This window comes from Mytilus edulis, chromosome 3 (genome assembly GCF_963676685.1).
Source record: "Mytilus edulis chromosome 3, xbMytEdul2.2, whole genome shotgun sequence".
NCBI classification, from domain to species: Eukaryota; Metazoa; Mollusca; class Bivalvia; order Mytilida; family Mytilidae; genus Mytilus; species Mytilus edulis.
In genome coordinates, this window is record NC_092346.1 from 82,929,644 (window position 1) to 82,943,685 (window position 14,042).

General features: G+C 30.5%; 1 protein-coding gene across 3 annotated transcripts in view; it reads left to right on the forward strand.

The window, feature by feature from the left end:
• LOC139514538 (probable Na(+)/H(+) antiporter nhx-9) overlaps window positions 1-14,042 on the forward strand; it is a 65,525-nt gene that overhangs the window by 43,384 nt on the left and 8,099 nt on the right. For all 3 annotated transcript variants that reach the window (XM_071303902.1, XM_071303903.1, XM_071303904.1), the window contains exons 15-22: window positions 2,440-2,561; window positions 3,355-3,437; window positions 4,538-4,672; window positions 6,574-6,663; window positions 7,743-7,808; window positions 8,213-8,322; window positions 10,592-10,654; window positions 11,904-11,989. In XM_071303902.1, the coding sequence (XP_071160003.1) occupies window positions 2,440-2,561; window positions 3,355-3,437; window positions 4,538-4,672; window positions 6,574-6,663; window positions 7,743-7,808; window positions 8,213-8,322; window positions 10,592-10,654; window positions 11,904-11,989 (755 nt within the window). The remainder of the gene's footprint in view (window positions 1-2,439; window positions 2,562-3,354; window positions 3,438-4,537; window positions 4,673-6,573; window positions 6,664-7,742; window positions 7,809-8,212; window positions 8,323-10,591; window positions 10,655-11,903; window positions 11,990-14,042) is intronic.

Sequence of the window (14,042 nt, forward strand, 5' to 3'; positions counted from 1 at the left end):
TATTACTATGAAATTATACAGAACAAAAATTGTATATCAACACAGGTTATTAAAAAAGAACATTACTGTTAAATCGTAGCTGTATACCGGTACTAGTAAATATAATTTTAAGATGATTATTGAATTGCAGAATTTATGGAGGTAACTTGCATCACTGTGATTATTTGATGAGAGTACACTGTATTCAGAATGTTATTTAACCCTATTTAGCTACTAATATCATTGTTAAAGGTTTCTTTTTATACTTTGTTGGTTTTATCACCAGTTATCTTGAAAAAAAGAATGCCATTGTTTGGGTTTTTCTCCCTTGCTATGAAAGTCTCAGAATGAGAGAAATAGGGATTACTATGCAGTGGAATTATTTTACTTGCGCCATCATGAATGGTGGTTTTTAATGACCTTGTCTACCCATGAGTGTCTTGAACAGTCAGTAAAATAGAAACCTAGAATATTTGTTTGGTATTTATTTGGTTTTAATTCATTACATCATATTTGAGTCATTCAAAAAGAGAATTCAGATAGCATGATCTATGCATGTGTATTGCTTTTTTTTGCATTTCCATATATATACATTAAGCTTGCATTTGGTTCAAATATGCATTTAAGGGCATACGATACAGTCACAGGGGAGGTAATGACGTTGCTAACGTCAAATGTTATTTTCGCGACGTCAAACTGTGACAAATCTGGAAAAGATGCATTTTTCGACTGATTTTTATCATTCAAACTGATTTCATTTGAAAACGAGTGCATGGACCCCTATTTATTAAAACGACATTTTGTTTCATTTTGCAGGGAGATTATGTGGACCAAATTTTATAGAACTGTAAATAGTGCATTTTTTTTAATTTTAATAAACATACAGCAAAAATTTACGTTTTTTCTCAATTGTTGACCATTTGATAAATATGAGTTATTTCTGAATAAAAAATTGCATTAATTTTTAGGATATTTATAAAATACAGACATTACAAATTATTTAACAAAAAACAATTTGTGTTTATCTTTTAAAACAAATAAGATATGTCTTTCTTTTGAAAAAGAAAATACGGCCACAAATCTGAATTTTGAGCAAATATTTAAAATTTCGACCTCATTTTACTCAAAAAGTAGAACATGATGGTATATTTCTTATTACATATTTTATTTAATCAGGTGAAAAATAGCCTATATGCAAATTTTCATCAACTTGTAAATACAGGTTCAAAACTGTATCCTATGCCCTTAAAGGTAAAGGTACCACTAATTTAGGTAAACTTATGGACTTGTATGTTTTTTTTCAACTTTTACTAGTTTACTAGTTAGTGTATATTAAAAGACTTAGTTATTGTATATTTTTTTTCCAACATGTGCTTGTTGACAGATAAGTTGTAAGTGTAAGATTTCATATCAGCATGCAGGTTATTGCTTCTTATCATGGTGGAAAGCTTTCAGTTTCATTCAATATTCTCATCATCTTGAAATAATGACTTAATGAATATTGGTTCTGATTGGTTTCTGTGTAATGTGGCTTGAACCTCAATTGACTAGAGTCACAAATAGAATTTTTTTTAAACGTGTCCCAGATAGAGGGAGACAGTATGAGTGATGAATACTCAATCATCAATTATTGCTTCATGTTGACATAGTTTAGGTTACTGCAAATCACTCTATCTTCTTAGAAGGTTAACCTTGCCATCATTTTTAATACAGTTTTGTATAGTAATTGTTTGTTTGTTTATTCTAGTATTTTTGTTATCAGACTGTTATTGGTGTATTTATAAAATGAATATTTCAGCCATTTAAAAACTGAAATAAGAATATTGCCCAAAACATTAAAAAGTAAAATTTGCCCATGACAAAATGCAGATTTAGGTACTTATTGTGTAAAATTGGGAAGAAATAAATGTTTGCATGAATGTGCCATTAAAAATGAATAAGCTGGTCTAACAACAGCCAACAGCTGAAAATGAATATACAATCTGCAAAAATCCTCCTGAATGCAGTGTCAAACATCCCGTAACAGTTTATATATTAACACAGGCATATCACTGCAATTTCATAATTTTTAACTTACACGAAGCTCTTTAAATTCAGATTAAAGTTTGAGAAAAAGTAATGTTGTCTTAATATATAACTATAGATAAGTTTTCTTAGAATTTTGTTCAGAATTTACATTCTCATCTCTATATATATTACAAATTCTGCATTTTATGCTAGATTTGGAAAAAAATGTATCCATCATGTTAACAGACTTATATATCTATATCTACATAAAGATCAAATGTATAATCATGTGAATTTAATTTCATATACCGTACATATATTTGCTTCTTGTTATAAATGATCACACATGCATCAACTAAGGCTGTTAATTATTTTTATTGGTAGGAATCTTTATTAATGAAAATCGGTAATAATGGCCATGTTTAATTTAATATAATAACTTTATAATTACAGCTCAACAACAGAAATTATTATATTTATGTTCCTGGGATTGTTGTTAGTGAGAGATAACCATCGATGGGAGACAGGGTTTATTTTATGGACATTGTTTCTTTGTATAATTGTACGATTCTTTTGTAAGTATAAATATTTTAGTGATCTTTACATGTACAAGGTCATGATAAAGTTTTAAAAAATAGTAATGAGATATTTCTAGTTCTTATAAGAATAAAGAGATGGTATAAATGCCAATTAGACAACTATCCACCAAAGTTCAAAAGAAGTGGATGCAAGATATTATAGGCAGCCTTCAACAATGAGAAATACCGATACCGTATAGTAAGCTATAAAATACCCAACATGGAAATGTAAAACAATTAAAACAAGAAAACTAACAGCCTCATTTATAACAAAACAATTTACAAGAAAAACAAATATTATAGACATGAACCAATTCCAACCACTGAACTATAGGCTCCTGACTTAGACAGGCACATCAAGAATGTGGCATTTTGAATATGTTTGCGAGTGCTCAAACATCCACTAATATGTGACAGTTGTGTAACAGCACAACATAAGAACAAACTGTAAAAATCATTTTCAAATTTTTCAACTTAAAACATCTTAGTCAGGTGATATCTTTCTTAACCAGGTAATTGTTTTTAATAACCAAGTGTGGTTCATTTGTTCTCAGGTCTTTCTTCGTTAAAATTATATTTTGAATTCAGATTTTCTTGCCTCCTTTGAAATTGCTTATATGACTGCAAGTAAAAAGACAAACATGTCTAAAGAAAACTATTAGAAGCATATGTATAAACAAACCAAAATGAGCATTCAATATTCATATATAAAAAATACATCTTCGATACCAATTCAACCATAATTATTCTGGGTGGTTTTTTTTTTTATGTAAGTCTATTTTTTTTCCAGATACATATTTATTTTCTCTAGCCATAAATAAATTTGACAGGTCAAGAGTTAGAAGAATTACCTTAGATGAAATGTTTATCATGGTAAGATATTGTTTATTTTTACTGGTTTAAGTTTTTATGGTCATTGTTATTTTATAAATAATATCCTTGTTTCAAAAATTCCAATAGGGAACATATTATATAATTACTGTCTTTTGATGAGGTAAATATGCGGTTTTATTGACTTTTGAAAAACTGATATTCACTGAGGCCTTCCGATTCGGCCTCAGTGAATATCAGTTTTTCAAAAGTCAATAAAACCACATATTTACCAAACAAAAGACAGTAATGGTTTTTTTCCATATCTAAAGAGAAAACAATGTATTTAATGACAAATATTTATCTAAACCAATTGTACATCAAACATTTTACCATAAAGTTACATATAAAAGCGTGTGCGTGGTGAATAACACTTTTCTCCAGGTGAATATGCTTTTTTATTTAAAATCCAATTCATATAGAAAAACCTTCTAAAATATACTATTATGGAATAAATTACATTATTGTAGTAATAAACCAATTTTCAAGACGTTTCGGCCATTTATTAATAAATAATAATCATTGGCTTGTATAATGCTTTAAACATATATGTATATCTTGATCTAATCTTAAGATATTTGTTATGACACAATAAGCTCACCCTCATATTCTTTTACTAGTATCTGATAACATCAACACATAAGTTTAGTGTGTTGCTTCTTTTTTTAAACGTTTACATTATAAAGTTTGTGATATAAGGTCAGTGTGAGGGTAACCACTAATGATAATTATGTCAATACTGGTAATCAGTCCTAAACTAGTTTCTGTTCTCTTACTTTAGTTTCCTCAACCAATTTATACACAATGATTATTACATTAAAACACAGATCAAGTTCAAATTTGAATGGTGCACTCTCATTGATCTGAAGTTATGTCCCTTTATAATTGGAAACATCGGTGAGTATGTTGTTTCAACACTGTAAATGAAAAAAATGTTGAATTAACTGTTTCAAAACTCTTACTTTAGTTTGCCACACCCAAATGTTATGAAACTTATTCACACAAAATACTTATTACCATCAGACATTTATTAATGCTCAAATTCAACCAGTAGGATTTTAAAGTAATGAACAAACATTGAATATTTTTATAATTACAAACAGAGTTATGGAGGCTTGAGGGGTGCAGTGTGTTTTTCACTTGTTGCCTTATTGAAACCAGAGGACTTTCCAACAGAAACCAAAAATCTTTTTGTTACAACCACTCTCACCGTTATCTTGTTCTCAGTGTTTGTTCAGGTTAGTCTCCATTATAGGTAATATATAGAAAAAAAAAGAAAAGATGTGATATGATTGCCAATGAGATAACCATCCTCCAAAGTTTAAATGAAGTGGATGTAAGCAATAATAGACAACCATACAGCCTTCAATACTGAGAAAAAACCCATACCATATAGTTGGCTATAAAAGAGAAAATTAACAGCCTAATTTATAACAAAACAATTTATGAAAAACAAATATTACAGATATGCAATTTAATGGTAAAAAATTTAGCACAAGTTTACCACAAAGTAACTGTTAATTAACATTTGATTATTTTTCTTTAAAGATTAAAAGTACATCTCAACGATTTTTATTTCTTACTTTCTTTTCTTTTCTTTTTTTCTCTCTCAAATATTCGCACTTTATTTTAATACCTGCATACCTTTTGTATTTTATCATAAATGTATATATAAACAGATCCTTGATTTTAGAACTGTGCGGCTTCACATAATGGTGTGACATAGTCAGTGTTACCAAAACAAATAAAAGCAACTTCATTTATGATTTTGGATATTTTGATCCAGAGTTTTGTTACTTCATCCCAAAAGAATGCAGACTTACACTTTGTCCTTATTGGCTTTGGTTTCCTTTAATTTAAAAACAAATGTAAAATTGTGACCATGAAGCTCCCGTTTAATTTTAATGATTGAAATAACATTCAGTTTTATTTGACTAATAAAAAAGAGGAGTCAATTTTTTGCTTGTTACAAGTCAACTCTAAATTTCTTTGAAGGACATTCAATTTAATGTTAAAAATTCAGCACAAGTTTTACCACAAAGTAACTGTTAATTAACATTTGATTATTTTTATGCCCCACCTATGATAGTAGAGGGGCATTATGTTTTCTGGTCTGTGGCTCCGTCCGTCTGTGCGTCCGTTCGTCCGTTCAGGTTAAAGTTTTTGGTCAAGGTAGTTTTCAATGAAGCTGAAGTCCAATCAACTTGAAACTTAGTACACTTGTTGCTTATGATATTATCTTTCTAATTTTAAAGCCAAATTAAACTTTTGACCCCAATTTCACAGTCCACTGAACATAGAAAATGAAAGTGGGAGTTTCAGGTTAAAGTTTTTGGTCAAGGTAGTTTTTGATGAAGCTGAAGTCCAATCGACTTGAAACTTAGTACACTTGTTGCTTATGATATGATCTTTCTAATTTTAAAGCCAAATTAAACTTTTGACCCCAATTTCACGGTCCACTGAACATAGAAAATGAAAGTGGGAGTTTCAGGTTAAAGTTTTTGGTCAAGGTAGTTTTTGATGAAGCTGAAGTCCAATCAACTTGAAACTTAGTAAACTTGTTGCTTATGATATGATCTTTTTAATTTTAAAGCCAAATTAGACTTTTGACCCCAATGTCACGGTCCACTGAACATAGAAAATGAAAGTGGGAGTTTCAGGTTAAAGTTTTTGGTCAAGGTAGTTTTTGATGAAGCTGAAGTCCATTCAACTTGAAACTTAGTAAACTTGTTGCTTATGATATGATCTTTTTAATTTTAAAGCCAAATTAGACTTTTGACCCCAATTTCACTGTCCACTGAACATAGAAAATGAAAGTGGGAGTTTCAGGTTAAAGTTTTTGGTCAAGGTAATTTTGGATAAAATTGAAATCCAATCAACTAGAAACTTAGTACGTATGTTCCCCACTGTATAATCTTTCTAATTTTAATGCCAAATTAGATTATTACCCAATTTCACGGTCCATGGAACATGGAAAAGGATAATGCGAGTGGGGCATCCGTGTACTTTGGACACATTCTTGTTCTTTAAAGATTTAAAGTCATGATTTCAACATCTGTTATGCATGTATACGGTTAAAGATAAAAAAAAAATGGAAAAAAAATGATACAAAACTAATTTCTATCTTTATGTACTTCAGGGTGCCACAATCAAACCATTGGTGAACAAATTAAGAGTTAAACTTGCTACCTATGTTGAGCCTAAAATGTATGATGAGTTAAACTGTAAGGTATGTATGCTGTAAATATATTATCTGAATATTACTGTTTATCGGTAATTTGTATATTTTCCCTTTGATCTTACTGCCTAATATTTTCGAGTATCAACGTACTGGCTGTATCACTGAAAACATTAGGCAATACATTGTGTGACGTCATAATTACCGATAAACAGAATTATAGGTAGTTTCGTTTTTGATACTGACTATATCATGTGGAATATCTAAACTCGCCCTAACGGGCTCATCTAGATATTCCACATGATATAGTCAGTATAAAAAACGAAACTACCTATTATTCTATATATATATGTGTTAGGACTGGTCATATACATGATATAGGAGTATATTGCAAGGGCGGATCCAGCCATTTTAAAAAGAGGGGGTTCCTAACCCAGGACAAAGGGGGGGTTCCAATTACATGTCCCCATTCAAATGCATTGATCGTCCCAAAAAAAGGGGGGGTTCCAACCCCCGGAACCCCCCCTCTGGATCCGCGCCTGTATTGTTAAATATGAAAAAAAAATAGATTAGGTATGAAATTCACCAATTTGAACATTATGCCCTTATTCTATGAAATTTAGAGATATGGTGTGATAAGACAACTTTCCACCAGAGTTCAAATAATGTGGATATAAGCAATTAGGTTTTTTAAAGTGGCCTTGAGATGCAAGGATCATTTCAATGCTATTAATGGCAAATTGTATTGACATTTTATCATAGGACAAATTCTTGGACAGTAATAAAGTTTTGTGGAAAATTCATGTCGCTTTCACCTTAACTTGATTTGTGTATGAATATTTAAAATTTTGTTTTCACAAGGACAGCCACTTTACAAATGCAAATATCCTGACAATAACAAAGAGTTATGTTCAGATTGTCACTATTAATTTGCAGACAAAAATAAACTGCTTGTGCACATTACAAGAATGACAAGACCAGTAAGTTATCTAATATTTATTTAAAATAGTTTCTAAAACAATCTGAAAAGAACCAGTTTCTGGATTAATCTATATAGAAATGGCCATGATTATATAATTTGTGCTAAATATATTTTTCCTCATTGTAATATGATATATAATCTATTTTAGGTAACAGATCATATGATGGCAGGAATGGAAGAGGTAGTGGGACATGAAGGCAACTTTTATTTAATGGTAAACACAATTTACTGCATTCCTTGTTCATAAATGTCAAATGTCTTGCAAATAAAAGTAATTAAGGGGAGATAATAGGTCTTCAGTCATTCTTACAGAATGTTAACATGTGGTATTTAGACTATCGGCCTATCAAATGCTTAGTTAGGGCACCTGATACCAAATATATATAGTCACCATGTGTAGTCCTTTAACCAATCATATCCCCATTAATCTATAGGCGGTAAGATAAATATATATATATATATATGGCTGAAATCAGAAAAATATAAATGGATGATTGGTGAATATTAGATGATTAATCTGAAGGGATGTTAGGGTTTGGAGAAATAAACAATTGAACTAAGGAAAAGCAGAGTGGACATTTGAAAGCATTGAGTACAAATTTATATTTAATTTTTCAGGAAAAAATGAAAAGATTTCAAGATTTATACCTACGGAAGTTTTTACTGAACGATCCTGAGGGTTTTGATCAATCCGAGTTATTACAGTATTATGAGAAATTGGTAATGAAGTAAGTAAGGAGAGAAGCCATTACAATATTTTCAACAATTTCTAACAGTATGACATTAATTGTGATAAAAATCATTTAAAAATATACCAACATGGGATAAGGTCTCCTCTGCCAATGTAATCTTAATGTTATGGTGACTTGAGTAACACCGGTATCACTTAGATTACAATTCTACCTTGCCAGGTAAGTTTGTATTTAGCCTATAAAATACTTATTTAGCCTTGAGAATTGAAAGGTCAGTTTATCCTATTCATACAATAGAAGTTGATACATTTGGCTTCATGCCATTTACCTTGTCCAAAATTAAGGTCACTTTATTGTTATTGTGGTACATCAGAACCCTATATTCTGACCAATACTTAAACATTCGATTGTTCAAAATCTGTTAATGTTGAATTTTTGGGGGTATTTTCGGCCTTTAATTGCATATTTCTTTACATGGTAGTTTTTTTTTTTCAGATTTAAAAAAATAAATATCTGCTTGACTTTATAGAAATAGACTATGCTTGCAGGTTATCTATTACACTGTCTTGTTTTTTGTTTGTACCAAATTTGACAGATTATTATTTAGTTGCAAAATATTTTAAATGAGAGCTGATTTTTTTTCTATTTTTAATGTGCATTGTAGGTTAAAATAATCATAATGTGAATAAGAATGAAGAAAACATCTTGGTCCCAAAAAAAACATCATCAACCAGGATATATAATTCAAAATATTAATTTATTATACTAATATCAGTTCATATAGAATAAACTTTTAAAGATTATATTGATTCCTATAAACTTGAAATCTCAAGCCACTGTTTTGCATGTTTACAATGTAGGTGATGTCCCAACAGAAAATCAATAAATATGACAGTACAATGTACTCTTAGCACAAACACATAAGGTCACTGTGAAATAGACATCTAGGGCAAGAAACTGTCAGTTATACCAAACCAGTTTGACTAGATGTCTAGTTTAAAACCAGTTTGACTAGATGTCTAGTATAGTCTTGGAATAACAATAGACTAGTGTGTCCTATATTTTGACAATGTAAATGACACGAGGACCTGGATGGTTTTTTTTTTTAATATCTGTATTCTTTAAATTTTTAGGGCATTTTTCTTTTAATAGCCTTAAAAATAACTCTCATTCTGTAAAATTCTCATGAAAAAGATTTTACTATTTTTAGTCTTTCTGTTACAAGATTATTTATCAATTCTGTACATTGACCGTTATATTATCAGTATTGCATTACAGTTACCTTTTCAGTTATTTTGCACAGTTATTCTTTATACTTTTGCACCGCATTATTCTCTATTCTTTATTTTGTTTTTCATTTTCTCTATTATCTATTTTTTGTTGCTATTACATGTATATTCTATTCTGTAAATCCCATTCAGACCCTCATAGGTAAACTTCTATTGTATGAATGGGATAAACTGACCTTTCAATTCTCAAGGCTAAATAAGTGTTTTATAGGCTAAATACAAACTTACCTGTCAAGGTAGAATTGTAATCTGAGTGATACCGGTGTTACTCAAGTCACCATAAGCTGGTGATTACGCTTACCTTTCCCTATTGTGTCAATCAAGAGAAGAGTCCTGCACATTTAAATTCAGACCAAAAAAAGAATACTTAATTGAAAAAGAAGGAATAAAACTACTTTATGATAAAAATCTATACAAGTGATACATGTCAAAACCGTACGTTCAGATATCATGCAGATTGAATATATTCCCAAGCATCTGTTTTTCTTGATTTTTTATGCCCCACAGTCCACTGAGGGGCATTATGTTTTTCTGTCTGTGCGTCCGTTGGTTCATCAATCCGTCTGTCCCGCTTCAGGTTAAAGTTTTTGTTCAAGATAGTTTTTGATGAAGTTGAATTCCAATCAACTTGAAACTTAAAACACATGTTCTGTATGATATGATCTTTCTTATTTTAATGCCTAACTAGAGTTTTTACCCCAATTTCATGGTCCACAGGACATAGAAAATGAAAGTACGAGTAGGATTTCCATGTTCTATGGACACATTCTTGTTTCTACCTAGGCCTGTAATTTTAAGGTACATATTGGGTATACGCTGATTTTAAGGTGTACTTGGACATTTGAGAGGTTTCATCTTACCTTGATCTTAAATGCTAAAAATAAATTATGTCTTTAAATATGAAATGAAATTTTGTTGATTTCAGCAAAACATGTTGGACACCAAAAAAGAATTCACATTGTTATATTTTTAATAATTTAAAGGGTTTAAACTGACATGTTTATTTATTATTTCAGAGAGCATTACAGAAATCTTCATTTATGTGGTGCCACAAATATGCCAGATAAATCAGAGGATATGTAAGTTGTATTTTTAGAAAACAACTGAAAAATCTTTCCATCAATTTCGAAGTTTAACTTTAACATGTCCCCTCCTCTTTATGGTATATACTTATAATTTTTATCCTGATTTTAAACCAACATGGTATTGTTTTAAAAATAGAAAAAAAGATGTTATTTAAAAGAAAACATTTCCTTTAAACAATTTTGAAAAAACATACAAAGAACCATTGCCATCAAATAATACATCATGATACATATATGATATTTATTTTTGTTGTCCCCCAGTAATGCATTGTTGTCCCCCTCGGTGGAAATGGAAATACCTGGTGTCTGTTCGTCCAGTCTTGTTATGTCTCTCACCAGTACAATTCTTGAGAGATTTTTATTTTGCTTAACTATAGATTAATATCAGCAATATTTCGGACAAGTTCTTAAATGATAGACGATCTACTTTTATTATTATGCCCCTTTTATGGGCATTATGTTTTCTGGTCTGTGCGACTGTCTGTCCGCTCATCCTGCTTCAGGTTAAAGTTTTTGGTCGAGGTAGTTTTTGATGAAGTTGAAGACCAATCAACTTGAAACTTAGTAAACATGTTCCCTATGATATGATCTTTCTTATTTTAATGCCAAGTTAGAGATTTTTCCCCATTTTCACGGTCCACTGAACATAGAAAATGATTGTGCGAAGTTCAGGTTAAAGATTTTGGTCAAGGTAATTTTTGATGAAGTTGAAGTCCAATCAACTTGAAACTTAGTAAACCTGTTCCCTATGATATGATCTTTCTTTTAATGCCAAATAAGAGATTTTCCCCCATTTTCATGGTCCATTGATTATAGATAATGATAGTGAGGATAGGGCAACTGTGTACTTGTGACACATTCTTGTTTTAAAAGAGTCATTCCCCTTAGAAATACGGAATGTATAGTATATGGCCTCGTTAGGGCTCTCATAGGTACAATTCTTTCCAGATGTGTGTAAAACTTATACTATAGGTTCTTATGAGCGATATCTCGGACAGGTTTTAGAATGATGGATAATCAACAGTCTTTTAAGAGAGCTATGTCCCTTAGAAATATTGAATAAGTGCAAACCGAGGGACATTGGAACTCTGTTCTTTTATTTTATGTTAAAATAAGTTAAGTCTCAAATTTCAAAGTTTACTAGTTAATCCTAAGGTTAAATGTTAATATATTTATAACTTTTTCCATCACGCGTAAGATAGATATTTCTGCCATGTTACTGATTTATAATTTTCCCCATCAGGCGTAAGATAGATAGTTCTGCTATGTTACTGAAATTAGCCAGCGGAACCGATGCTGAGGAGCCTCAGGAGGAAGAGGAGGAAACAGGTAAATATATCAATCAAATAATAACTGACAGTACAATGCCTAGGATATCAATAATTCACTGACAGTACAATGCCTAGGATATCAATAATTCACTGACAGTACAATGCCTAGGATATCAATAATTCACTGACAGTACAATGCCTAGGATCTCAATAATTCACTGACAGTACAATGACTAGGATATCAATAATTCACTGACAGTTAGTGTAGAATGACAAAGATATCAATTATGATTCAGTGACAGTTATTATAGAAAGCCAACGATAGCATTTTAATATTCACTGACAGTTATAGAAGAAAGCTTATAGCTAACATATCAATAATTCACTGACAGTTATTGTAGAATGACAAAGATATCAATTATGATTCACTGACTGTTATTTAAGTGGACCACAATATCAATAATTCACTAACAGCTATATAAGGCCAACTAAAATTAATTAGTAGATTTTCATTTAGATTTTTGAAAAATGGGGCAGCTTGGAGGATTTTATTTTTAAAATTTTATTTTATATGAAATCCTCTTCATATATGCATGCAAGTGTAATAATAAGCTTATATCATGTAAATACATGCATAAGATATCGTATATAATTTTTTCGAATTCTTAAATAAATATCTCTGATAGGCAACTACTGTTGTACATGTAATTACAGCTTTAGAAACCTATTTAATAGTAAACAGCAAAAACGTAGAGAAAAGCTCTCTTCAGTTGGACTACCTGCACCAAATTTATTTTGCTTTCTAAGCAATGGTTTTTAGTCCCAATAAAATTAAGCAAATGCATTGGTTTGAGACACAAGTATTATCAGTACAGAATAAAATGAAAACTCAAGCAGAATTTAAATAATAGGGTTGGTCCTTATGGGCTTTAACTTATGCAAAATGTAAATATAATTACAATGAAAAACATGAACTTAACAACAAAGGAAGTTGTTTAATGACTCTATTAAGGGTATTGGGACAGAGATTGTTTGCTGTTTGTCAACAAAAAAAGACAGCCATGGGTAAATCTAAATCTAAGGGCTTGCTATAAATTAATGAAATGTGTATGTTTGATGATTTTTTTTAACTCTATTTACGGTCATAAATCTAACAAATTCATGGTTGTGTGAATTTCTTTATTCCAGTCATGATTTTTGTACCAATGTGCTCCACAATTCTTAAGCTTTGTGTATCATTCACAGACCAAATTTCCTGACACAAAGTCATTGTTATTTAAAAAAAATCCAAGGTGTTTAAACATTTGTGACATACCGCGATTTTTGAATTCACTGACATTTATTTTAGCAGGCCTCACCAATCAATAATTCGCTTATGGTTATTTGTGTTGGCCACATATTTTAGTAATTCACTGGCAGTTATTTTTGTAGGCCACATTTATGAATAAATTACTGACAATTATTTTTGTAGGCCACATTTATTAATAATTTAAGGTGGATCAGGACTATTGGACTGCGCATAATTTCATGCATGAATTACAATGCACATGAAAAGTATGTGCCGTAAATTCGATATTATTTTTTTTAATATTTTGATTGATTAGAAATGTTAAATCATTGTAGTTATGTCACTAAAAAAATATTATCGGTATTATGTGTATCTGTGAAAGGCTCAAAATTACATTTCACCCAATTTCACCATTTTCCCGCCAAAATTTGGGTTTAAAGGCAAAATAAAAGTTTTTCCTTATCAGTGACCTATGTTTTTTATTTGCTCATTCTTTGAAGCTATATTTCAGCTTTTTATATTACAGATTTGGATCAAGTGTCATAGAACGGTTTTTTGATATTCCGATAAAAATATGTCAACACCTCTATTTTCCCTATCATTTCATTGAAAAATGGTCCCTTTTTCATACCTGTTTAAAGGTAAAATTTTGAGCCTAAATGGTCCGTGACCCTCTATTTTTTTCGAACAATTTGATTCACTTTCAGTAAAGAATAAAATAACAAAAAATATGGCACTTCTGATAGAAACTTCGAATAGGCCCGAGCCACCTTAATGTCAGTTATTTTAGCAGGCCACATTTATCACTAATTCACTGACAGTT